Source organism: Lemur catta, chromosome 3 (assembly GCF_020740605.2).
Source record: "Lemur catta isolate mLemCat1 chromosome 3, mLemCat1.pri, whole genome shotgun sequence".
Lineage (NCBI taxonomy): Eukaryota > Metazoa > Chordata > Mammalia > Primates > Lemuridae > Lemur > Lemur catta.
Genome location: NC_059130.1, coordinates 92,660,675 through 92,687,207, shown reverse-complemented (window position 1 = coordinate 92,687,207; position 26,533 = coordinate 92,660,675). Strand labels below are relative to the sequence as shown.

The 26,533-nt window shown below is 36.9% G+C and overlaps 2 protein-coding genes across 4 annotated transcripts in view; one reads left to right on the top strand and one right to left on the bottom strand.

The window, feature by feature from the left end:
* LOC123634193 (intracisternal A particle-promoted polypeptide) overlaps positions 1 to 22,665 on the bottom strand; it is a 35,407-nt gene extending 12,742 nt beyond the window's left edge. For 2 of the 3 annotated variants that reach the window (XM_045545531.1, XM_045545530.1), the window contains exons 1-7: positions 22,467 to 22,665; positions 19,547 to 19,888; positions 13,698 to 14,129; positions 7,528 to 7,683; positions 5,652 to 5,819; positions 2,500 to 2,637; positions 951 to 1,073 (exon numbers count right to left, since the gene is read on the bottom strand). In XM_045545531.1, coding sequence (XP_045401487.1) covers positions 951 to 1,073; positions 2,500 to 2,637; positions 5,652 to 5,819; positions 7,528 to 7,683; positions 13,698 to 14,129; positions 19,547 to 19,838 — 1,309 coding nt within the window. In that variant the 5' untranslated portion in view covers positions 19,839 to 19,888; positions 22,467 to 22,665. The remainder of the gene's footprint in view (positions 1 to 950; positions 1,074 to 2,499; positions 2,638 to 5,651; positions 5,820 to 7,527; positions 7,684 to 13,697; positions 14,130 to 19,546; positions 19,889 to 22,466) is intronic. The other variant, XM_045545532.1, reaches the window with a different exon arrangement.
* Positions 22,666 to 25,430: 2,765 nt separating this feature from the next.
* LOC123634192 (LYR motif-containing protein 2-like) lies at positions 25,431 to 25,801 on the top strand. Its single transcript, XM_045545529.1, has one exon. It carries the CDS (start codon positions 25,434 to 25,436, stop codon positions 25,698 to 25,700), a length of 267 nt encoding a protein of 88 aa, XP_045401485.1. The 5' UTR covers positions 25,431 to 25,433; the 3' UTR covers positions 25,701 to 25,801.
* The last annotated feature ends 732 nt before the right edge of the window (positions 25,802 to 26,533 follow it).

Genomic DNA, 26,533 nt, shown 5'->3' with positions numbered 1-26,533 from the left:
CCAGCACTTTGGAAGGCTAAGGCAGGAGGATTGCTTGACCCTAGAAGTTCAAGGCTGCAGTGAGCTATGATCACATCACTGCACTCTAGCCTGGGTGACAGAGTGAGACCCTGTCTCTTAAAAAAATATATACGAGTATGTATATTTTTTCAATGCGGACTGAATCACAATGTACTTTGTTCTTTTTTTTTTTTAACTGCTCCTGAAGCACTTACTCAATGCACTTTGTGGAAAAAAAAACAAAAATCAAAACACTAAAGAAGCCTATTAAATAGAGACTGTGAAAATTGTTTTTGATATTCCCTCCCTACCTAGAAATATTTACTCACATGGGGCCAGGTGCAGTAGCTCATGCCTGTAATCCTAGCACTTTGGAAGGACTGAGGCAGGAGGATCACTTGAGGCCAGCAGTTTGAGATCAGTCTGGGCAACACAGTGAAGACCTCCAACTCTACAAAAAAAAATTTAGCTGGCATGATGGCACATGCCTGTAGTCCCAGCTACTAGGGAGGCTGGGGCAGACTTGAGCCCAGGAGTTTGAAGTTGCAGTGAGCTATGATGATGCTACTGCACTCTAGCCTGGGTGACAGTGAGAACTTGTCCCCCCCCCCAAAAAAAAAGAAAGAAAGAAAGAAAGAAATATTTACTCAGATGTTCATGGGAGAGAAAATGACAATAGCAGATGACATTTCAAAAGCTTATTTTGCTAGCCAGGTATTTGTGCTTATCTGGAATTTTTAGTTCTAACTTTATTTTGGAAAAAATCAATTATTTTGGCAATACAGAAATAGAGGTCAATGCTAAGACGTAAAAAGCAGAATTTCTATATGCTGGTGTCATTCATTCAATATTAACAGACCTAAAATATACTTTTGTGAAAATGAAGCCTCAAACCTGAACTATTTTTTCAGAAACTATATTTTGAGGGAAAATATTTCTAAAGTAAATACCTTGCGTTTCACAGCACCCAAAGTAGTAGCGTGACACAGCCATGTTGCCAACTACTTCCCATTTATTTTCATCAGGATCAAATCGTTCAATGGTGTTCCCTATCTCAGCTCCAACCCATCCACCTGTAACCAAATAGAAAAATGTTTATTTCTGGGATAAAGGAATCTTATTTGTGACAAAGAACTTAGAAAACATCTAATCCAAATACTTCATATTACAGATCAGTATCACATGGACCAGCGAGGTTATTTATTCCAAAATCACATAAAAAGTTAGAATTCGACTGTGAGTAGAACTCAGGTCTTTTAATTCCCTGTCTAGTTTTAACTAGAGACTAAAATAAAACAAAACAAAAATAAAAATGTCAACATACTTTAATGAGAAATAAGGTATTTTGCAAAACTACCTTTTGAAATGACTTCTACATATTCAAAATGGCTATCCTAATCAAGGCCAGCTCTAAGCTGAATCAGAGTATACTGTGTATTTAGTGGCATTTCAAGAACTTCAAAAAGGTCCTTCATCCCCACAATAGCATTTCTTTAATACTCTCCAATTCTTGAAATTAAAAATGGTTTTCCCAATAATTTGAGGTATAACTGCAAAATGAAAATATTTATGGGAGTAATCAAATATGATGGATTAAATTCACACTGTGCTAATTGATATTTTTTCCCTAATAGGCTTTGAATGGGGGAGGACACTGAGTCCCATACAGTGAATTGAAGAAAGAGTGATAAAGAGAAAATAGCGGATGCTGGAGATTCTGAGGGCTATGTCAAGTTACAATTTTCCCTAGAACAACATTGCTTGTAACATTTGTTACATAGATAATCAAAGAAGTAGAATAACTTACTCAAAATTATTTACTGAATCTGCAATAATGAAAATAATCTAGTGCAGAACTTCCTTTTGGTATCTTTAATTTTTTGATATGTGCTTTCTTAGACATAATTAGGCCACTATACAGAATGGAAGAAATGTTACATATTTAATTAAAATCACGAGATTTAACTAGTCAGTCATGCTTCACTGGACATCTCATCTATATTTTATCTCCAGTAATACAGTTTTGAGAATAAGAATTAAAAGAGCTGATGAGAGCATCTACAGCATACTCCACAAGTTTGTGATGACAGGCCTTGCAGTAGCCGAGAATGACCTGCAGGAAAATATGAGCAACCAGCAGCTTGGCTGGTCAGGGGTCTACTGCCTGCCCAGGAACTATAGAGGATGTGTCTGCTCCACCAGGACCCCCCAATAGGTGCTCAAGTCTTCCTGTGCCATCCCTTACCTGAGTGTGTCCTCAGGATGGACAGCCCAGGGGTAATCCCTCTGTCCATACATCCCTGCCCACTCTCTCCCCCAAGATCCTGCCAGCCCCCTCTCCCATGCCCCTGCCAGCCCCCAGAGTGTGCAGATCAAAGCAGGTTGATTAAAAAAAAAAGAATTTAAAGAGCTAAAAAGAGAGAAGGAACATCTCTAAAATAATCAGAACATAAGAATTTAAATAATATTAGCGATCATTAAATTAAACACCATAATTACCCAAAGCATAGATGGCCCCATAACACACACACACTCCTAAACCACAGCGGGGATGATTCATTGAAGCTACAGTTGTCCACTGTTTAGTAACTGGATCATAGCATTCAGTACAGTCAAAAATCATCGAATCCTTTTCACCTGAGTTAAATAAGAGACACACATCAGAAGGTTTAGTAAAAAATGCTAACAGACTAGCACCATAATACAATAATACCATATTCAATAACATTCTCTATTGTTAGAAATTCAATTATGTCTGATTTTATAATATTCATTAAAATTAATTTGTCTGGCAAGTATTATTTTGAATCTGTAGCACTGTCATTTATTAAAGCCCATTTATGAAGCAAAGGCATAATTTTCCTATCATCTATTTGTAATTCTACCGCCCAAACAACCTATGTAATGTTCTTTTCTTTTTTCTATTTTTAGTAGAGACAGCGTCTTGCTCTTGCTCAGGCTGGTCTCAAACTCCTGAGCTCAAGTGATCTTCCTGCCTCAGCCTCCCAGAGTGCTAGGATTACAGGCATGAGCTACCACACCCAGCCCCATACAATTTGCATTTTAATACTTCTATATTTTTTCATGTATTAGTCTGGGTAGCTGGCCCTGGTATAATTTGAGGGTTGTTTTTTTTTTTAAGACAGGGTCTTGCTCTGTTGCCTGGGCTAGAGTATAGTGGCAGTGGCATCATCATAGCTCATTGCAACCTCAGACTCCCGGGCTCAAGTGATCCTCCTGCCTCAGCCTCCTGAATAGCTGGGAGTATAGGCACACACCACCACGCTGGCTAATTTTTCTATTTTTTGGTAGAGAGGGGTCTCACTCTTGCTCAGGGTGGTCTTGAACTCCTGGCCTCAAGCAGTCTTCCCCCTCTGCCTCCCAAAGTGCTAAGACTACAGGTGTGAATCACCACACCTGGCCAACAACTGAGAAAATTAAAGCAATTAAACTAGAACACATACAACTTTTCCCAGAGAAAGGCAAGAAAGACAGTGAAGCTAAAACATAATGGAGGGGGGGAGAAGAGTAGAAAGTGAGATTTGACACATAGACAGAAATAGAAAGTGAGATTTGAGACATAGAAACCATTTCATGTAAGGGCCTCGTGTTACTGAAAGCTCAGCACTGGTCCCCGAGGCCATTGTCAGAAGGATGAGGACAAGTGGTTTGAGAAGAAGGAAAGAGGAGTTTATTAATTTGCCAGCAATGAGGAGGCTGGCAGACTCCCATCTGAAAGTACCAATGTCCTGCCTCTGAGCAGAAGTACAGAGTTTTTATTATTTTCATTCATTTATTTATTTTTTTGAGACAGAGTCTCGCTCTGTTGCCCGGGCTAGAGTGAGTGCAGTGGCGTCAGCCTAGCTCACAGCAACCTCAAACTCCTGGGCTTAAGCGATCCTACTGCCTCAGCCTCCCGAGTAGCTGGGACTACAGGCATGCGCCACCATGCCCGGCTAATTTTTTCTATATATTTTTAGTTATCCAGATAATTTCTTTCTATTTTTAGTAGAGACGGGGTTTCGCTCTTGCTCAGGCTGGTTTTGAACTCCTGAGCTCAAACAATCAGCCCACCTCAGCCTCCCAGAGTGCTAGGATTACAGGTGTGAGCTACCATGCCCGGCCTGAATTATATCTTAATTTTAAAAACCCAATATTGAGAATATGAACCCACATATGTATATATCCTGAAGAAAGTATACATAAATGTTAACTGTGCTTATCTCTCGGTGGTACAGTTGTGGTATGAGTGATTTTTATTTTCTTTTTCATATGCTTCTATTTTAGCAAAATTCTCTACAACATGCCTGAATTACTTCTATAATTTAAAAAGTATTTAAAAATTTGGCCAAGCACAGTGGCTCATGCCTATAATCCAGCACTTTAGGAGGCTGAAGTGAGAGGATCACTTGGGCCAGGAGTTCAAGACTAGTTTACCAAGTGAGACTCTATCTCTAGAAAAAAAATTTTTAATTAAAAAAAATAAATAAAATTTAAAAATTATATATTAAGGAATATCTTAAAATAGGAATGTTGATAATATAATTCTTATTAATAGCTAGGAAAGTCACACCACTTTTGAAGAGATTCCTCAAGCACTTCTGTGGTATCAGGAAAGGGAATATGTACATATACAAGTGTCACACAAAGACATTGTGACCCTAGGCTGAACAGGAGAGTTCATGCAAAAAAACTACATAGAATTGCCAAAATGTATATAAAAGGAATTATTACAGTTCTAGCCAAAGATTACATGGAATTATGGTCTTTATGCTGACAGAAAGTTATTGCTTAAAACTCTAATTTCTTTGTTGGAATTTTTTGATGCACCATGGTATTTATTGAGTTAATAAATAGTTTGAGTGATGGTTGTGTACCCTCCAAAGGAAAAACAAAATCAAATAGTCTCTGTATCTCTTACAATTTAAACTGACAGTCCCATAGTCAGAAAATAATTATAAAATTTTTGATATATGACAACTCTTAGTGTTTTAGACTGATCCATAGAAATAAAGCAAAATGATTAGCTATAAGGTTTAAATATGATTTACCTAAGCTTGCTATAAAGACATATTATCCAGAAATAATTATTGATATTAAAAGTATTAGTATTTATTTCTTTTTAGATCCCTCTCTGATAATTATTTCTCTCCACCATTCAAATCCCCTCTTATTTAATTCTATTCATCATTTTATAATTTATAATAATAATTTCAGAAAACACAGTGGTTTCAATAAAGAAATATATCCCACTATCTAGTAGACTTGGTTTATTAAAAATGAATCATAATGCAGCTTTTAGAATTAAAAAAATTTTTTATCATACAATATTGATCTGAATTTTGGTGCCACATTTCTAGAAACAACTTTTCATTAAAATCATACCTAAGTATTCTGTCTTGTGACATATGTATATATTCCCTTTCCTGAAATAAATCATGATATCCATCTACTATGTAATATTCAACATCTTGTGTTTCCTTTTTCTTTCTTTCATTCATTTATTCAATAAATATTATTATTCAATATTTACTCAATAAATATTTATTGAACCCCACTATATATATGTATACAACATAGCAATATGTATAAGGCATTTAAGAATATAGCCAACTACACTAATAAGGGAAATAAGACATTTTTATTATTACCTCCAATAGCGTACACCATCCCTCCCAGAACTGCTACTCCCAGCCCACATCGAGCCTGATGAAGTGAAGACACAGTGGTCCAGTACTGGCTAAAGGTGTCAAAACGTTCTACACAGCTGAGGGCTCTGCTATCACTCCAACGACCCCCCTGCAACCGAGTATATCCACCTAAACAAAAGAAAGGAAAGAAGGAAATCTCTTACTGCTAGATGTGGAAATGGTAGTAACAAAAATAATCTAGCCCTCTACATCTAAACATTTAGTATAACTATTATATACTAAGAAATAAATGTTTTAGAGCTTGCTATATATATATATATATATATATATCATATAAAAATATATTATTCTTACATGTGCCAATTCCTGAAAGATTATGGCTTAAATGCAATGAGAATGTTAACCTCAGTGTGTTACCACCTGGTCTTGGTCATAATAGAATGTTAGATAAAGAGCTGGGTGCAGTGGCTCATGCTTGTAATTCCAGCACTTTGGAAGGCCGAGGCAGGAGGACTGCTTGAGGCCAGGAGTTCAAGACTAGCCTAGGCAACACAGTGAGACCCTGTCTGCACAAAAAAATAAGAAAAATTAGCTGAGTGTGGTGGCATACACCTGCAGTCCCATCTACTAGGGAGGCTAAGGCAGGAGGATCACTTGAGCCCAGGAGTTCAAGGCTGCAGTGAGCTAAGATCATGCCACTATACTCCAGTGTGGGTGACAGAGCAAGATCATGTCTCAAAAGAAAATAATAATAAAAAAGAATGTTAGATAAAATATAAATTTAGGCACTGCTTATCTGTCTAGTTAGGAAAGTTTCATTATGACTTCCATTAGTATCTTTTTCAATTAAAAATAGTGTGTGGAAATCTTTATTTTGACTGTATATCCAATTAGCAAAAAAAAGTTAGCATGCACCCAAAAGCTGTACATTTAAATATTATACATATAATTATGTGTAAATTATAAAGTATATCTTATGTAAAACTATATTATATATATGGATCTGGATAATCATTCACTCTATTTTACTTTTTTTTTTTTTTTGAGACAGGGTCTTACTCTGTTGTCCAGGCTAGAGTGCCGTGGTGTCAGCCTAGTTTACAGCAACCTCAAACTCCTGGGCTCAAGCAATCCTTCTGCCTCAGCCTCCCGAGTAGCTGGGACTACAGGCATGCGCCACCATGCCTGGCTAATTTTTTCTATATATTTTTAGTTGTCCAGATCATTTCTTTCTATTTTTTTAGTAGAGACAGGGTCTCACTCTTGCTCAGGCTGGTGTCAAACACCTGAGCTTCCTGAGCTCAAGCAATCTGCCCGCCTCGGCCTCGTGGAGTGTAGGATTATGGGCGTGAGCCACCACACCCGGCCACTCTATTTTAAATATTGATAAAGTTTAATGCTTTTTAAAATAAAAATGAAAAGAAGTTTTAATATATTACTCTTATATTCGTATGGATCATCCTGTACAACTACACTTTGGAGATCATTGGTTCCTGTCATCTCTAATGACTATCTAAGACAATGTGAATAGTTCAAAAACTTGAGATTTATTTTCCTTATTTTTCAAAGAATTCAAATTTTTAACTTTTAAAGCAGTGTTTCTTTAGTCAGTTATTTGATGATAACTGTGTAATCAAAGAATCCAAAGATTTAGATCACAACATAACACATGTCAAATGAGTGGCTATTTATTTTTAGATATGTTCACTGTTGATATATAAATACAATTTATAAATCTGTAGCTTGTATGTAAAATTAAATATGCCTCTTTGACCCACCTGCATATTCTGACATGTATAGTAATAACAACAAAATATTAAAAGGCTTTGGTCCTGAAAATAAAGATAATTTCTATTACTTCTTTAAAGGCTCTCACCTACTGCATATAGGTACTTTCTTGCTTTCTTCCGAGGTCGAACTTTAGATGTCTGCAGAAAACTACAAAACTTGTTCTCTTTTGGAGATTTGCATACTTCACAGTACTCTTTCAAAAGTGTTTGCAATGCAACACGAAGATTAAAATCAGATACTCCTAAAGCAATGTTTAAAAAGATGTTTTAAACAACTTTTAAATAATACTGAAAAAACATATTTCTATAAAGATAAGACACATTTAACAATCAAGAAATAAAAACTCCTGTGCTGAACACTTGTGATTATCAAAAAGAATCCATTTTTCAAAAAAAAAAAAGAGAGAAATAAAAACACATCAACAAACAATGGTGTTTATTTCTTATAACACCAAATATTATTTTTCTCACTGCTACTAAAGAATATACTTTCCTTAAATCTAACAAAGATTTTTATTTATTTACCTTTTTTGAGACAGGCTCTTACTCTGTGGCCCAGGATGGAGTACAGTGGTGAGATCATAGCTCACTGCAGCCTACAACTCCTGGGCTCAAGTGATCCTCCTGCCTCAGCCTCTAAAGTAGCTAGGACTACAGGCGCACACCACCACATCCAGTTAATTTTATATTTTTATTTTTTGTAGAAATGGGGTCACACTATGTTGCCCAGGCTGGTCTTGAACTGTTGGCCTCAAGCAATCCTCCTGCCTCAGCCTCCCAAAGTTCTGTCTGGGATTACAGGTGTGAACCATAGAGCCTGGTCCAAAGATTGTTTTTAAAAATATACTTTATAATATCCAATTTGAAAACACATGTATACGAATTTCTAAATAAAGATGGCAAAGTGAAACAAGATCAAAATTACCTGATAAGATTTAACCAAAATGTGGATTGTGACTATACCAGAAGAATGGGGGAAGGAGCATGGAGGGAAAATGCACATGAGCTAAAGCCTCATCTACAATACCAAGAAGTCAATAGAGAAGTCTAAGATTGAAAAATTAACAAATGGAGTAGAGGCAAATTATTTAGAAATACGAGGTTAAATTCCCAAAGAAACAGCTGTAAGAGTTGAAAATAATTGCCTCCTGGGAGCACAGTAAGGAGTAGAGCAGACATGGTAAGGAGGGTGGGGCAGAAATTATGACTTTTCTTTAATGAATTTTTAACACCATTTGATTTTCAAAATGATGCCAGTGGATATTTCTTAAAAATTAAAAACAAATGCCAAAAACTGTTATGAGAACATATAGCTCAACAGAAACATTAAAATGATAGCAAATTTAACTCAAAAAATTATCTAACAAAATAAAAGAACTGAAATAGCCAAAAATTCTATGCTTACAACTTAATAACAAAAAGGATATAAAATTATGTCATTAACTTTAAAAAATGATAGGCAAAGCAAGAAACAAAAAATTCTGGTGGAATGCAGACCATCTTCTAAAAGGATGTTGAGTGTGATGGAATAGCTTGTCCCTGCTCAAGAGCACTTAGCTGAGGAGGTGAATTGGGGATAAAAGTCAACTGTGTCCCATTTGTCAAGCTATCAGGCCTGGCCGTCCTGAAAGGGCGGTATTTTCTAATTCACACAGAGTTACTATATATGCTAGTAAGAGCCTTTCTCCCAACCTTGTCCCTACATCCCTAGCCTTGTCTCTACATACCTGACAAGAAGCAATATTGAAGAAAGATGGTCAACTCACAAAATCTTGAAGATGTTCACCAATAATTAATAATTTGGAGACAGAATGAAGAGTGAAAACCAGAACTGAGAAAAGCTGAGGAACAAAACCATTAAAAGAAAGTCTTCATAGGACCATCAGTAATGGTAAAGAGGATCACCAGGGTTTGCCATCTAAAAGAACACAGTGCTAGCCAAATTCCACATTAGTAGGATACATCTCTGGCTAGGTTAAGTAGGCCCAGATATAAGATCACTAACAGGATCTCAACAGAGACAGATCAGAATACAAGTTCCCAAGCAAGGATCTCAGCCATAATAGATCTCTCTTCTTCCACCACCCTCATGCTTCAGGCTAGAAAGTGGCCAGACTACCTTTAACTACCTCAAAAACAAAGTAGTTATACTAAGGTAGAAAGAATATCAAGGAAATTACTTCTTATATTATCATAGCAGGGTTTGGGCAGAGTTGCTGTGTTCTTGATATCTCACAGGAAGATATTAAGAAATAGCATATATCTATCAAAGTACATCCCAGGAAAAAGAAGAGAAAGAGATTGAAGAACTCAGTCTGGAAGAAAACATCATCCACAAACAGAAAGACTCCCCATGAGTGCTTCACACAATAGAATTACTTAAGAATAGAAGTCCTATGAAGTAAGAGCTCAAAGACAGATGAGATGCATTGCTAAGGAAACAAGGTGAGAACTAAAATGACAGTATTGCAGAGTTAATAAATTAGAAACGAGAAACACAATAGATATGATTGAAAATCAAATTAGTGATTTGGAAGAAAGGCTTCAGAAAATAATTTTGAATAGAGAGAAAAAATATTGTAACATGATGATAAATATGAAAGACAAAGAAGTTCCAATAAAGACTACCAAACAAAACAGAATTAAAAGTATTCAGAAATTTCATACAGGAGGATTTCCCCAGAATGAAGAAAAAACTAAACTTTCAAAAGCAGAGGATAGGCTGGGTGTGGCGGCTCACACCTGTAATCCCAGCACTTTGGGAAACTGAGGTGGGAGGATTACTTGAGAACAGGAGTTTGAGACCAGCCTGGGCAACATAATGATACCTTGTCTCTACAAAAAATTTTAAAAATTACCTGGGCATGGTGGCACATGCCTGTAGTTCCAGCTACTTGGGAGGCTGAAATAGGAGGACAGCTTGAGCCCAGTTTTTCAAGGTTACAGTGAGCTATGATTGGGCCACTGAACTTCAGCCTGGATGATGAAGTGAGACACTGTCTCTAAAAAAAAAAAAAAGAAAGAAAGAAAGAAAGAAAAAAACCAACAATGAAAAGACCATGGTTAAAAAACTCGTAGAGAGCAGCATCAGATCTATTTAAATACAGAACTAAAAGCACAGAGCTAGGGGAATCATGATATATACATATATAAATAAAGGTTATAAACCTTGACAGAGGGGGTGAAAATAAAAATAAAAATGCTAATTACCTCATTTTTCTTAGCAGAAAGTTAATACTGTTTAAAATTAAAACACAAATTAAAACTATGATTCCATCTTTTAATTAAAGATTTTCATCTTTTGTCCTTAATTCTATAAGAACCTTTTAGAATGAATATATTTCTTGGGATGAAGAAACATTTCTCTGAAACTAGTTATTATTTCAGATTTTTCTTTTGTTAACTTTTAGTGAGGGCTAAGTAAATTTTTTATGTTATAAATAGTATGTATACAATAATTCTTATTCTTATAAAAAATGTTTTTCTATCTATCCAACAATCCATCCATCCATCATATGTCTTCCTATCTAGAATGACGTTTACTAAATATTAATTAAAACTGGTTATTTCTTGATGGCAGACTTTGGGTGATTTGTTGTTGTTTTTATACTTCTGTATTATCTCAATTTTTTATAATGAGCATGGTCCATTTAAAAAAAAAGTAATTTTCTAAAATGCAAAGGTAGATAGACAATCATCTATCTAATAATATTAAATTGCCTGAATTATTCTAGTGGTAAGTACAAAAAAATATACCAGGGGAAAAACATCTACACATTTCACCTACTATAATCTAACCACTTCAATTAAGTATTTTGCTCCCTCTCTGAATTTTGTGGTAGAGTCTCATTATTTTTCTACATAAACTGCCCATATTTTCTCCAATATGATCAATGAAGAAAAGTTTCAAAGTTGAAAAACATTAAGGTTGTCTTTTTAAAAATCCTGAATTTACTTCTCCCTTGGCTCCTTATAGTTTTTTCTGCCACTGAAATACCATTAGGTGATAAGTATTGGGCATGCTTAAAAAGCAGTGCAAGACTTGAATATTATAAAATAATTAAAAAAAAACTGTAGGAAAACATGTTCCAATTCTAGGGAACATTGCCTTTCTCCTAGCAGAGGAACTTTCCTTTAGTGCTCTGTACCTACAGCACTTGGAAAAGCCAACTCAACCATGAAAGCATCTGCCTTACTCCTAAATTCTCACAATTCATGCAAATGTTGTCTGGATAATTTCTATCCTTTGTTTCAGCATTTAAACAGTCAATTCTTATTATTTGTAGATTCATTTTTTGTGAATACACCTACTTGCTAAAATGTATTTATAAATCCCAACTTAATACAGTAGTCCCCCCTTATTCGTGGTTTTACTTTCCATGGTTTCAGTTATCCACAGTTAACTATGTTTCAAAAATATTAAATGGAAAATTCCAGAAATAATTTATAAGGTTTAAATTAGTTTTCAATAGTAGCCTAACACTATGTCATAATGCCCAGGTCATTCACCTCACTTCATAGCACCACATGGGCATTTTATCATCTCATATCATCACAAGAAGAAGGGTAAGGACAGTATAATAAGACATTTTGAGAGAGAGAAAGACCACATTCACTTAACTTTTATTATAGTATATAGTTATAATTGTTCTATTTTATTATGTAGTTATTATTCATCTCTTACAGTGCCTAATTTATAAGTTAAACTTTATCATAGGTGTGTATATGTAGGAAAAAAACAGTGTATACAAGGTTTGGTACTACCCACAGTTTCAGGCATCCACTGAGGGTCTTGGAATGCATTCCCCATGGACAAGGGGGGATTACTCTACTTTGGGTGCTTTTGTAGTCATTCACAGACATGTGCAGAGTGGCAAAAAATTTAAATCACCTTACATGTACTTTCCGGGTGAGGCTGAACAAGGCTTTATTCTGTCTTCTTTTCAGCTCATGCTATAAACAAGTATCCTTTTTCACAGTCTATTTAGTGCCATGTGTTTTGCATTTTTGTGCTTTTTGTTGGTAATTTTGCTGTTTAAAATGGCTCCCAACCATAGTGCTCAAGTGCTATGTAGTGTTCCTAAGTGTAAGAAAGCTATGAAGTGCCTTACAGAGAAAATACCTGTGTCAGATAAAGTTTCACTCAGGGATGAGTTATAAGCACTGTTGGCTGTGAGTTCAATGTTAATGAATCAACAATATATATTAAATAAGGTGTTTTCAAACAAAAGCCTACATAAAACAAGGCTATGTATTGACTGCATGCAAAAATGTTGTGACCAGAGGCTTGCAGGAACCTAAACCTGCATTTCCCCTAGGAGCAATGACTCAATATTTGCTAACTCAATGTTCATGGCAACTTTATAGAACATAATTACTGCAAATAACAATCAACTGTAAATCAACAGAAAAACCTACAAAATTTCATTAACACTGCTAAGAGTGGAGAAAAACTAATTTATTCACAGAATTATACCTTTAATGCTTAATAGTGTATTTAATTTTTAATAAAATCATTTGTAATTCAGTTACAACCTAATGTTTTCAGCACATGGCAAGACTAAAAGCTTCAAATCTTGAAACCAGGTCTAAAATAGTTTTTAGAAATAAATTTAAATATTATCATTTTTCTAATATAAAGATAAAAACTGTTTTATACTATGATGCAAATATTTTCAAAGAAGTTCAGAAGATGATTCTGAAGGTAAAGATGATTCAAAGGCTACTCAGAAGCTATGATAGTATATTAATACCAAATTCATTTCATAATGAGAGGACTTACAGGATTTATTGAGTTTTCTTTTTCTTTTTAGTGTATCCATTTTCCTCAAATGTTATTTTGTTTTGTTTTGTTTTTGTTTATCCTCAAGTAGCAATCTTTTTTCTTTTATTTTTATTTCAAATGTTAGGTTTTGCTGAATTTTTCTGAGTGGCAAGGGGAAATCTTAAACTGAAATGACTAGTTATGCCAACAGCAGTGGTTATGTTAGCTCTGTCAATAATATTATCTATAAAACTAATCTCCTTTAGTAGTTAATCTCAAAACATGTACATAAGCATTTGATGAAAAATTGGGTAGAAATATCCAAATACTATTGCCCACCCACAAAACACAAACATTGGATCTTACATTTAGTAATCATTCAATAAATGTCTGTTATTGAACCAAAAAATGAAAATGCTATACCACATTTCAAACAGAGAAAAAGTCATTGGATAATTAATCACCTAATTTGATATACAGCAAAAAAGTTACCTTCTATATACTTTAAAAGCCTCTGAGGAGGTAATAAGGGGAATCGAATTGGGTCTAGCACTTCTACCACATGTTTTCTTCTCTTTCCCAGATCTTTCAGAATCCATTGCATTGCAGCTAAGAAGACCTGGTATTCATCCTCAATGCTAAGCTCTTCACTTCGCAAAATTTTGATCAGCTGATCTTTTGTAAGTGCCAGGAACTCTTCCCCACAATGAACCTCCAAAAAATGGACATGAATGTAGTTTTCTGTGAATTCCAAAAGATCATGGCAGGCAATTTGCTCAGAGAACTGAAAGATCCCAATGCAGTTCAGTGGATCAATTTGGCCTTTCAGAAATTCACAGCAAAGAGTAACAACTTCAGTCAACTGTAGCATGTCTGCTGCAACAATCAACTCCTGGACATTATTCACACCTATGTTCACTACACCTGGGAAAGTAGGGAGACAAAATAGCCGATAAAATAAAAACAAACATTGATTTACCATATTCAAAATGTATTACACTTGATTTCACTGACAGCTTAATCTTCACAGAGTAGATAGATGCTAAGTAAAAAAGGCAACAAAGGATTTGTGGAAAGGGCACAAAATTTAAATGATAATGATACCTAACATACATGAAACACAAAGAACCAGATGCAGTATTAACTGCTTTATTTATTTCTTTATTTATTTTAGAGACAAGTTCTTTCTCTCTCTGTCACCCAGGCTGGAGTGCAGTGGCACAATCACAGCTCACTGTAACTTCAAACTCTTGTGCTCAAGTGATCCTCCCACCTCAGCTTCCCAAGTAGCTGGAATTACAGGCACATGCCACCACACCTGGCTAATTTTTAAATTTATTTTTTATTCTGTTATTTTTTTTAGAGATGGAATCTTGCTATAATGTCTAGGCTGGCCTCAAACCCCTGGCCTCAAGTGATCTTCCTGCCTTGGCCTTCCAAAGTGCTGGGATTACAGGTGTGAGCCACCACGCCCAGACTTAATTAATGTATGCACTCATTTAATCCTCATTATAATCCCATATAGTAGGCACTATTATTTTGTTATTTTGTTATTAAGGAAATAGAATCAGAAAGTTTAAGTAACTTGTCCCCAAGTCACATGGTTAAGCGAGTTACAAGGTAAGAGTTAGCATCAAAGTCCATGATTTTCATATAAGGTCATATACATGTAACAAACATTTATTGAGGCACTGGGGAGAATAAAACAGGGTCCCTATCTTCAATTATAATGAAGTACAATACAGTGTTAGTTTTTAATAATATTAGGAATAACCAAGAATCTACAATTCTTATGAGAATCATATGAGAAAGTTAAACTATATATACTGCTCTCTTTCCCAAGGGCTTCACTTTCATAATTTACGTAATGACTTTGGGAGGACATCAACTAGGCAGTAATATTTAAGAGGAAGAAAAGAAACCACTGTAATTCTCAGACCTAATAAGGATGAACTTTCCATTCAATCCTATATTAATATTTTATATTATCCTTTTTATAACATTCATTCTGCGAAAGTGTTAATATTTGTCTAAAGTTTGTACTAAGATTAGATTTGCAAAATCCATTAGGGCAAGGATTGCCTCCTCTATATTCCCAATGCCTAGCACATGCTAGATGCTTAAAAAAATTTTTTAAATGAATGAATGCCCAAAGAGATTATGGTGAGAGGAAGAATATTGCTCACTGAATGCAAATGGGGGGTTTTCCAAAAATATAAGAAATGGAATCCAGCAAGGGGGTAAATGACAATAGCTGCAGAAAAAACTGAGATAAGACTTACTTGAATGAAATGGGAATATACCACAAACTTGGAAGATCATGAGTTGTGAGGTAAGGGGGCTGAATGACTGCTATTGGATAATGCCAAGAGTTACTTGGGAGTAATTTTTAAAATGTCCTACCACTTAATATGGCTTTATAGTTTACAAAGCACTTTCACATTTACTAAAATTTATCTCATTTAACCTTTACATGAATTATAAAGTGCTACTATTAACACCTGATAAACAAGGAAAATAAGGTTCTCACAAGTTCATTTCTAATTTATAAGTACCTAATCTGCATTACCTAGGAAGCTCTGTGAGGGCAGAGACCATCTCTGTCTTGTTTACTGCTGTATCCCTGGTAACTAGCTAAAAAAAGTATTCAATAGATATTTGTTGAAAGAGTGAATGAATGACTGACTAAAGTTAAATGAAATGCTTAGTATCACACAGCTAATTAGAGGTAGAGCTAGATCTCAAACCCAGGTCATATAATTCCAAGTGAAGTACATAAAAAAATCTAAGGTGACGTGCAATGGTACATGTCTATAGTCCCAGCTACTTGGGAGGCTAAGGCAGGAGGATTATTTGAGGCTGCAGTGTGCTATAATTGTGCCTGTGAATAGCTACTGTACTCCAGCCTGGGTGACATAGTGAGACCCTGTTTCTAAAAAAAGAAAAAGACAAGAAATACACATTAAGACACATTAGAACACATTGTGTACATGTATCAAAATATCACAGGTACCCCCCAAATATGTACAACTATATCAATTTTTAAAAAGTCAAAAAAGATACATTAGAATTGTGAATGATTAATAAAGAATGTTGGCCAGGGCTAGGCATAGTGGCTCACTTCTGTAATCCTAGCACTCTGGGAGACCTAGGTGGCAGGATAGCTTGAGGTCAGGAGTTTGAGACCAGCTTCAGCAACAGTGAGACCCAATCTCTACTAAAAATAAAAAGAAATTAGCCAGACAACTAAAAATAGAAAAAATTAGTCAGGCGTTGTGGCACACATCTGTAGTCCCAGCTACTCAGGAGGCTGAGGCAGGAGGATTGCTTGAGCCCAGGAGTTTGAGATTGCTGTGAGCTAGGCTGAAGCCACAGCACTCTAGCCTGGGCAACAGAGTGAAACTCTGTCTCAAAAAAAAAAGAATGAGTTGGGTAGACGTGATGGCTCACACCTGTAATCCTAGCACTCTGGGAGGCCGAGGCAAGATTGCTTGAGCTCAGGAGTTTGAGACCAAACTGAGCAAGAGCAACATCCCATATCTACAAAAAAAAGAAAAATTAGCTGGGCGTTACAGTGCACGCCTGTAGTCCCAGCTACTCGGGAGGCAGAGGCAGGACGATCGCTTGAGCCCAGGATTTTGAAGTTCCAGTGAGCTATGATGACAACACTGCACTCTAGTTGGGGCAACAGAGGAAGACTCTCAGTAAATAAATAAATAAATGTATTAATTGCAATCATTAATGTGAATGGTTAATAAAGAATGACAAATCCAAAGGGAAGAGAAATAGAATAACAGGTTTTGCTGCTCCCACATCACGAAAAAGGATTTGAAACAAGAATTGTTTGTGAGGAGAAAAAGAAAAAGGAAATGTCATTACAATGAAAATGAAGGTACATGTATATTGAGAACTAATTTTGTCAAAGCCTATAAATTTCCCTGTCCAATGAATACCCAGTCTTCATTCTCCTCCCATTCTTACTAACAGACCTTAATTTTGTCATAGGTGGCAACTGTGCTTTGCTGAAAATTAAATTTCCTAGTTTTCCTTGCAGGTAAGTGTAAACTTTTGACTGAGTGTGGCCAGCAAGATACGGGCAGCAGTTGTTGGGTAGGGCTACCAGAAAAGCTTTAAAAAAGGACAAACTTGAATGATAGGCCCTTTTGCCTTTCTTCCTACCTCCTTCCACTGGCTAGAGTTCAGTGATCATGAGATTAGAAGCTATAAGCTATAGATGGTGGAGAAAAATATTGGGACACTAATGACATTATGAACCCACCAAATAAGCCTTGGACTACCTATTTTGGATTCATTTTGGTGGAAAAATAAAGTCTTATCTTGTTAAGCCAGTTTATATTTATTTCTAGCAGCCAAATGCTAGTGATACCAATTTTGCCTTAAATGTCAGTCCTCTACAATGTTATTTCCCCCAGATATGCTCAGTAGCTTTTATTTCTCTGGGTTTTACCACTGTTTTTTTTTTTTTTTTTGAGACAGAGTCTAGCTCAGTCATTGTAGCTCACCGTAACCTCAAACTGCTGGACTCAAGTGATCCTCTTGCCTCAGCTTCTCAAATAGCTGGGACTATAGACGTGAGCTACCCCGCTCAGCTAATTTTTCTATTTTTCGTAGAGACAGGGTCTCACTCTTGCTCAGGCTGGTCTTGAACTCCTGAGCTCAAGCAATCCTACTGCCTAGGCCTCCAGAGTGCTAGGATTTCAGGCTCAAGCCACCATGCCTGGTGTTTTAGCACCTTTTATTTCTTTGATAGAAGTGCTCATCATTGGCAATATGGTGATGATGCCATGAACATTCTCTTTGACTAAATATCTCTTGTTGCTACTGTCAGGCAACAGAAGCAGAATAGACAACTTGTGGCATTTCTTCTGTTTTTATATAGCTCAACTAATTCCATTGATTAACTTGTGTTAATTTATATTTTTCAAATAAAAAAGTGGGGTGTATTTATGAAGTAATTTCATCAGCTCACACAAGTCATTTGGAACAATGAGGTCAAGAACCTCTCAATGTTAATTTGTACATAAGCTAATAGATAAAGCTATACTGCTTTTAGTAGATAAAAGATAATCATGGTCACAGTCCCCAAATTAAGGTTATCATTATTTTCTGAAATTTTCCAAAAAGAAATATGAAATAACACAGAGAAAAGAAATAGCCTTTTGTAATTTTCCAGGTTTAAATATCATACATTTAAAAAAATACTTATCTCCCACCCACCATGCAGTCCCTTAACGAGTATAGTTTCAAAACTAGACTGAATAAACATAGCCTATGTTTTCAATTTTTTTTCTAAGACTAATACATAGTCACTGTGGGGGAAAAAACTTTGAGACAGAAAAGCATAAAAATGAAATGAAAATCACACATTTTTCCACATCCAGACATATATCATATTAACTCTTTAGTGTATTTCTTTCAAATCTTTTTTCTGTATTTGTTGCATATAAGACATATAAGCCTATGTAGTTTTTGTGTACGTTTTCTAATGTCATTAAAACTCTTCAAAAACATTATTAAAATAGAAGTTTTGACTAAAATAATACATGCTGATTATAAACATTTGGAGGGGAAACAGAAAAAAAGGGAAAAATAAGAATCTTCCATATTCTATCACCTATAGATAAACACTATGAACATTACATTCTCATCTCTCTCTCTTTCTTTTTCTTTTTAGAGACAGAGTCTTGCTCTGTTACCCAGGCTGGAGTGCAGTGGCTATTCATAGGCACAATCATAGCTCCCTGCATTCTTAAACTCCTGTGTCAAGTGATCCTCCCACCTGGGCCTCTCAAAGTACTGGGATTACAGGCATGAGTCACTGCACCTGGCCCTCATCTCTGTCTCATACACAAATATACACAAAGGTTCTGGGGTTGTTTTTTTTTTTTTGAAAAATTGGGGTTGTATTTATACCCTTTTTTTCATTTGATATATTATAAACATTCTTTCATGATAGTATATATTTTTAAATCATTTGTGAGATCTAACAAATATTCCATTTTATATATATACACATGTAACATAATTTATATAAGCATATAACCTACAGAGAGACAATAAGATTGTATCCAATTATATACTATTATAAATAATGTTATGATAAAATCCTAGTTCATAAATATTTGCTTGCATCACTAATTAATTCCTTCAGATTCCTAGAAAAGGAGTCTGGAGTCAAAAGATATAAATTTTTCAGTCTTGTAATACTGAAAAATGTTGCTAAATTACCTTCTAGATAAATTAGATCAATTTATGTTCCCACAGTAGTGCAAGAGTGATTGCATCTTCTTCACTTAAAGCAACAGGCTCACATAACATACCTGTGTAAATGAAATCTAGAAGTATCTGAAAGATTCCAGGTTCAATTCCTAGAATCTGTACAACATCTTTTGAGGACTCTTTCATTCCTCCAGTGAACAAAGCTGCAAAGTAAGGACTACTGGCAGCCAAAACTAGCCGATGAACTTTAAAAGTTTCCTTCCCAACTTGCAGCTGCACATCACAAAAATGCTGTCCATTTCTCATTTTATTGATCTGGGCCAAGATGAGTTGGGCATGTTTATCTGATGAAAAAGGACTATCACAAGCCTTCGGACAGCCCTCATTAGCCATGATGATGATAGATTAATTAAAAGGACTGTTGCACATAATCTGCTCCTACCCTGAAAAACAAAATAAAAGATCAAGGAACATATTTTTGTATTTAATGTGTCTTCCATTCACATACATAACAAACAGTCCCTATACTTATAATCTATTATACTTAGGGACATAAAACACACACAAGACAAACAAGTACTAAACTGTGTGATACTGTCTCTAATATGATTTCAGAAAAGGAAATAAGTAGGGGGGGCTAAAATAACTGAAGGATGCTTCACAGAAGAAATGGGACCTGAAGTGGATAATGAAAGATAAAGTATTAAGCTATGTGGAGAGGTAATAAGTCCTTCTCTGTGGAGTGAAGAAAATAAGGCACAAAGGCAGAAAGTTTTTGTACACTGCAGCAAGGAAGCACATATAACAGCCAAAATGAACTTTCAAAAAGCAATTGTGATCAGTCCGCCTACTTAAAATCCTTCAATTTGTACACTTCCCTTAGCACACAAAGCCCTTCTATGTCTTATAATTCAAGACTCTGTTCAAATACAATTTCCTGCAGGAACCCTTCTCGGTTCCTCTCACCTTTGGGTTTGTTGCTCACCCTAAGCTTACCCATTTTACATCTCATATTATACTCTACCTTTTCATATACCCTATCACCCTACTCCCAGCATACACAACATTTGCGCACACACAGAGAAACCTCCTTGAAAGACAGTACCTTAAGGGCAGAGACTATCTTTCAGAGCTATAGCACCAGTATCTAACATGTATTAGGTTTTCAAATGCTTGTGAAATTCGTATAATGAGAAATAACAACAATAGTTTAGGTTGTTTTTTTGTTAGCTTTTTCACATATTATGTCAATTGTAATTCTCATAATAATTAAGAGGTGAGAAGAAAAGATAATCTTATCTAAAAGGACAGAGAAGGAAATTGAAGCTCAAAGTTTCCCCAAGGATACAGGATACAGTGTTAGTGTGACAGTTTCAGTATCTGAATCCAGGCCTTCTTCCTCTAAATCCAGGACTTTTTCCACGATATCACATTGCATCAGATTCAATAGATCAGGTTAGAGAGAAAGGGCCTTGAAACCTAAGCGCTGAAATTTGCACCTGAGCCTTAATGGGTTCATCAAGAGTAAACATGACAATAGCCATATTTCCAAACTATTATTTCGTTCTTCAGGGGGATAAGTTATGAGGGAACAAAGTCCCATTACACAGCCTTATAGGTTCAGCAATGTACATCTAAGTTACCTTTTAAATAAAGAAAGCATGAGATCCTCTAACATAAGAAATATGGAGATAAAAGCACAGGGGAAATCTAAGATGATTAAGGTTTTGTAACTTAGGCATCAAGAAGAATTGCTAATAAGACTGACAGAAAAGGTGTGGGATGCTGTTAGAAAAATGATTAAGTTCATAGCATTCAGTCAAACTTATGAAAGTCAAAATAACTAGGCTGATAATGACTGTCTAGGAATTAGCTTATTGAGAAATTTGATTGAGAAGTTCTAAGGTAGCTGCTAAAATTTCACATCGGCATGTAAAGAATGTCAACATATTACATTTAACTGGTATATAAAGGCAGTGTTTAAGGTGATGAATATGCTAATTACCCTGATTTGATCCTTATATATTGTATACATGTATCAAAATATTACACTGCACTCTATAAATATGTACAATTATTATATGTTAGTTAAAATAATACAAAAGGGGAAAAAGCAAACAATGTATTTGTCCCTACGTAGAAATATGACCTGCAGATATTATTAAATATGATGTGACTGTCAGGCTTTCTTTTTCTGTTTTAGATTTCTCCCTGTCTGCAGATTTTGGACCCCAGTGGTTTAATTACAAGGTACCTCCTCTGTCCCTACTTCAAGGCATCAAGCACAGTCACTGCTCTTGCTACAAGAAAGGGTTCACTGAATTATCTACTCTGGTAGCAAACAGCACGTTTCTCAGTATCTGTGAGGCTACCCCATTGCCAGTGAAGCACGAACATCATTCCAAAAGGCGGCATGTGGAGTGACAATATTTCCAAAGAGAAAGAGCACAATTCTGGGACATTGCATAGGGATGTAAGGGACGTGCCTCGAGGGCCCCAAACTTGAAAAGCAGATCATTAGGAAACAGTGGAGATGTCCACAGAAACTAAGGAGGACCTAAGTTTGGTGGCCTTGAATTCACTGTCGAGAGCATCTGTAAATTGCTTCAGCAAAGGGTGTCAGAAAGAATCCCAGGACCAGAGTCAAAAAACCCAAGGCTCTTTGTACTTGAATTGGGGGCCGGACCTAGAGCGCTACCCCTATCCTGCTGCGACACCAAAAGTGGATAATCATTCTGGTGCAACCCAAAGGGCAGGATCGCAGACAACTGAGGGCATAGCAGAGGGGCTGGGGGCACGGCCTCCGGAGAGCCCCTCCGGGGGCCGGGAGAGGACGGGCCAGAGCGATCCACAACACACGAGGAGGGAGACAACACTTCGACTGTCAGAGGAACGCCTGAGGCGGCAGGAGAAGAGGCGAGGGAAAAACCAGTTGCAGAGGCTTCAGGGGTCCCGAGAGCCGGAGAGAGCAGAAGTTCCCAACCCCGTCACGGACGCACCCGGGACGCAGGCCCTCCTTACCCGCCGCTTCCCCTTCCCTCCGGCGCGCGCTCAGGCTCTGCGCGCGCAGCCGCGACCGACACAGGCCGGAGAGGGCGGGGGGAACCCGGCCGGGGTGACGGGATGACGAGACACGGACGACGGGGCGGGGCGGTCCCCCGAGGACTGGAGGCGAAGCCGGGCCTGGCGAAAGGTACCTCTGGCGCACAGCCGGCTCTGGCCTCTTACTGCGCGTGCGCGAGGTTCTTCCGCTCGCGGGTCGTGGGGACGCCGCAGCTACCAGAGCCGGTTGCTGCGGCCCGGGTCTTGTGCTTGCTTCCCCGCTGGCGGACAGCCGGGCTGCAAGCCTGCGCTCCCGCTTGCTGTGGGTGGCGGGCTCGGCCTTCGCGTTCCGCCTGCACCCACGGTTCTTCTGGTGTCCCAGGAAGGCCGCGGACCTCAGTGTTAGGGAGAAACAGAGCTGGCTAACCCCTGGCATGGTGCTTTTCTACCATTCTCTCAGGTCATTTTCCGAGTCTGCATGACTGAGCCTGGCCCTGAATGGATGCCTACTTTGGGTGAAGGGAGAACTCAAAAATCCAATTCCTTTCACTTTTGAGCCTCGTAATGTGTCACACAAGTAGCTTTCAAACTGTTTTGATCCCAGCTTACAGTGAACAAAAATATTTTACATCAAATCCGATACCACATACGTTTGGATGTATAGCTCTGAAACAAAATTTTCACAAAACTTTACATTTACTGTATTCAATGCACTAAATTTCTGTTTTTTCTATTTCATTACCAAAAACTTCTAAAAGGGACCTATTGTCAGGAAACATCATTTGAGACTTGGAAATGAGCAAAAGAGATTTCTGGGTGCCCTTTTAGTGTAAGGCTTGCGCATTATCTGGCAGAGGCTGGAAGGGTTTGAATCCATAGGGGCCTCTGACTTTCTGTTGACTGAACTATTTTACAAGAAAACTGATAGTTTATAATAATTTGTGTCTACCTATAGAAAAGATACACCAAAAGATGACATTTTATTGACCTGTAGGATATTAAACCACTTTTACCCTTCTTAGCAAATTCATGTCAATGTTGCTGATTGTTAGTGAATTCATACTGCATTCCACCTTACTGGCTCCTTAAATAATTAATGAGATAAAATATTTGGTATGTGTTTATTTTATACTTGTACAAGAGTCATGATTTTACTTTTCAGAAAATTATACTTCATTCATGATGTACTATTGGATTGAACCTGTGAAAGTTGAGCACATGAATTGGGTCATTTTTATCATGTCCAGCTGAAACAGTTGGGGGGGGGAGCACTAAGGGCACCTAATGTTGCTCCAAGAATATAATTCTCTGAAGCCTGGCTGCTGAAATTCCCTGTTGTAACCTGAAACCAGTTTTATCTGATAGCTGCTGAAATGACTTGAAATGACTGTAAGACTAGTTTTACCCATTGCAGTCACTCACCAGTCAGAGCTTGCCAGCTCCTCAAAACTTTGGCACTTACTAGTGCCAATGAGCTTTCTTTCAAAACAATATGTAACATTTCTCCTTTTTATAAAACCTCAAAGAGAATTGAAGACCACCCAGTTTGTGTATATGCCTTGAATTGCAATTCTTGCTTCCCAAATAAAACATTAAATTTAGAGATTTGTCTCTGCATTTATTTATTTATTTATTTGAGACAGGGTCTTGCTCTGTATCCAAGGCTAGAGTGCAGTAGCATCATCATAGCTCACTGCAACTTCAGACCCCTGGGCTGAAGTGATCTTCCTGCCTCAGCCTCCCAAGTAGCTGGGATTAGAGGTGTATACCACAGGACCCAGCTAATTTTTCTATTTTTTGTAGAGATGGGGTCTCCCTCTTGATTAGGCTGGTCTTAAACTCCTGGCCTCAAGTGATCCTCCTGCCTTGGCCTCCCATCTCTACATTTTTATTTTGACTTCAATACACCCAACAATTTGAAAAGCACCACTTTAGAGTATATGTCTAGGATCAGAATTGCTACAACATAGGGTATGTGCATCTTCAGTTTCACTAGAAAATATCTAACTTTATTCCAAACTGTTTGTTCCAATCTACATTCCGACCAGCAGTGAATGTGAGTTTCCTTGCTCTGCATCCTTGCTAACCCTTAATGTTATCAATGCTTCAATTTTATATAATCTGGTCGGTATAAAATGGTATTTCACTTTTATTCTAATTTACATTTCCTAATTATTAATGAGATTGGGGAGTAAAAAGATGCTTATAGGCTGCTGTAGACTGAATTGTGTCCTCCTCCCAACTGACATGTTGAAGCCCTAGCCTCCAATAGGATGATATTTGGAGATGGGGCCTTTGGGAGATAATTAGGACTGGATGAAGTCATTAGGGTGGGGGCTTCGTGATGGGATTAATGCCCTTAAAAGAAGACACATTAGAGTGTGTCTCTCCCTCTCTCTTTCATACACACACCCACCCACCCACACACACACAAATTCATACACAGAGTAACAAAAGATCATGTGAGCACATAGTGAGATGGTGGCTGCCTGCAAGCCAAGAGAAGAGGCCTCAGAATGAAACCTACCTTGCTGACACGTTGATCTTGGACTTCCCATCCTCCAGAACTGTGAGAAATAAATTTCTGTTATTTAAGCCACTCAGTGCATAGTATTTTGTTATGGCAGCCTGGACAAACTAAGATATAGGCCAGTTAAATGTCTTTTCGTATAAAACAGCTATTCATGTCTTTTGTCCATTTTTTTCTTTGTTTTTTATTGATTTGTAGAAGGACTTTTGATTATATGTGTTGCCAATATTTTTGTCCAATTTGTGATTGGTCTATATCTTTTATTTATTATCTATTTTGATAAAGAAAAGTTCATAATTTTACCAATTTATCAGGCCATTTATTTGTTTTGTGCTTTGGGTCTGTACTTAAGAAATTCTTCCTTCCCAACTTCCCCTCCTGTGTGCAGAAGTTCTGAAGCGTGCTGGCCGGTGGTTATGGCTGCTCCCCGCTTACCCTTGGTGACGGTAACGCTAAAGCAGTTCGTGAGAAGGCTACAAGTTCTCCTTCTCTACAGAAGGATTTTGCAAGCAATTCGGCAAGTTCCAAATGACTCTGATCACAAATACCTGAAGGACTGGGCAAGGGAAGAATTCAAAAGGAACAAAAGTGCCACTGAAGAGGTTACAATCCGGATGATGATTACTGAAGGCAATATACAGCTCAAGGAGTTAGAAAAAACACTTGCTTTAGCAAAACCTTAACTATAGCATTTTGAAGGATTTTAAAGTTTCCATGCATTTTGTTGACTTTGGGCTTAACAATGGGCAGCCTGAAGCCAAGTCTTGCTGTTTGTATGTACAGTATTTGGGCAAAACATCACAATAGCACGGTATGTCCTAAAGGGCAAAGGAAAGCACATCAGAACAATTGCCTTAGCACTGAAAAACATCCTGAGTTTTGAAAATGTTTGATATGACAGCAGTTTTTGAAAGAAGCATAAACCACTATAACAAATGGCCAGTTAGCACATGAAAAGATGGTCAACACGGTTAATCATCAGGGAAATGAAAACTAAAACCACAATGGGATATCACTTCACATCCACCACAATGGCTGTAATTAAAAAAAAAAAAAAACAAATGTTGAAGAAATTGGAAGCCTTGTACATTGCTGGTGGGAACATAAAATGGTGCAGCCACTTTGGAAAACAGACTCATTTCCTCAAAAGGTTAAACATAGAGTTGCCATATGATTTAGCAATTCTACTAGGTCTATAACTATCATTTGGCAATAAAAAGAAATAAAGGACTGATACATGCTACATATGGATGAACTTTGAAAAACACCATTAAATAAAAGGAGCCAGTCACAAAATATCACAAATTGTATGATTCCATTTATATGGTCCAGAATAAGCAGAAAAATTAGTGGCAGTAGGTGGAATGAAGAGTAACTGCTAATGGGTGTGGGGTTTCTTTTCAGGGTGATGAGAATATCGATGGTTAGATTGTAGTGGTGGTGGTTGCACAACTATGAATATACTCAAATCCATTTAATTGAACATTTTCAATGTATGGTATATGAATTATATCTG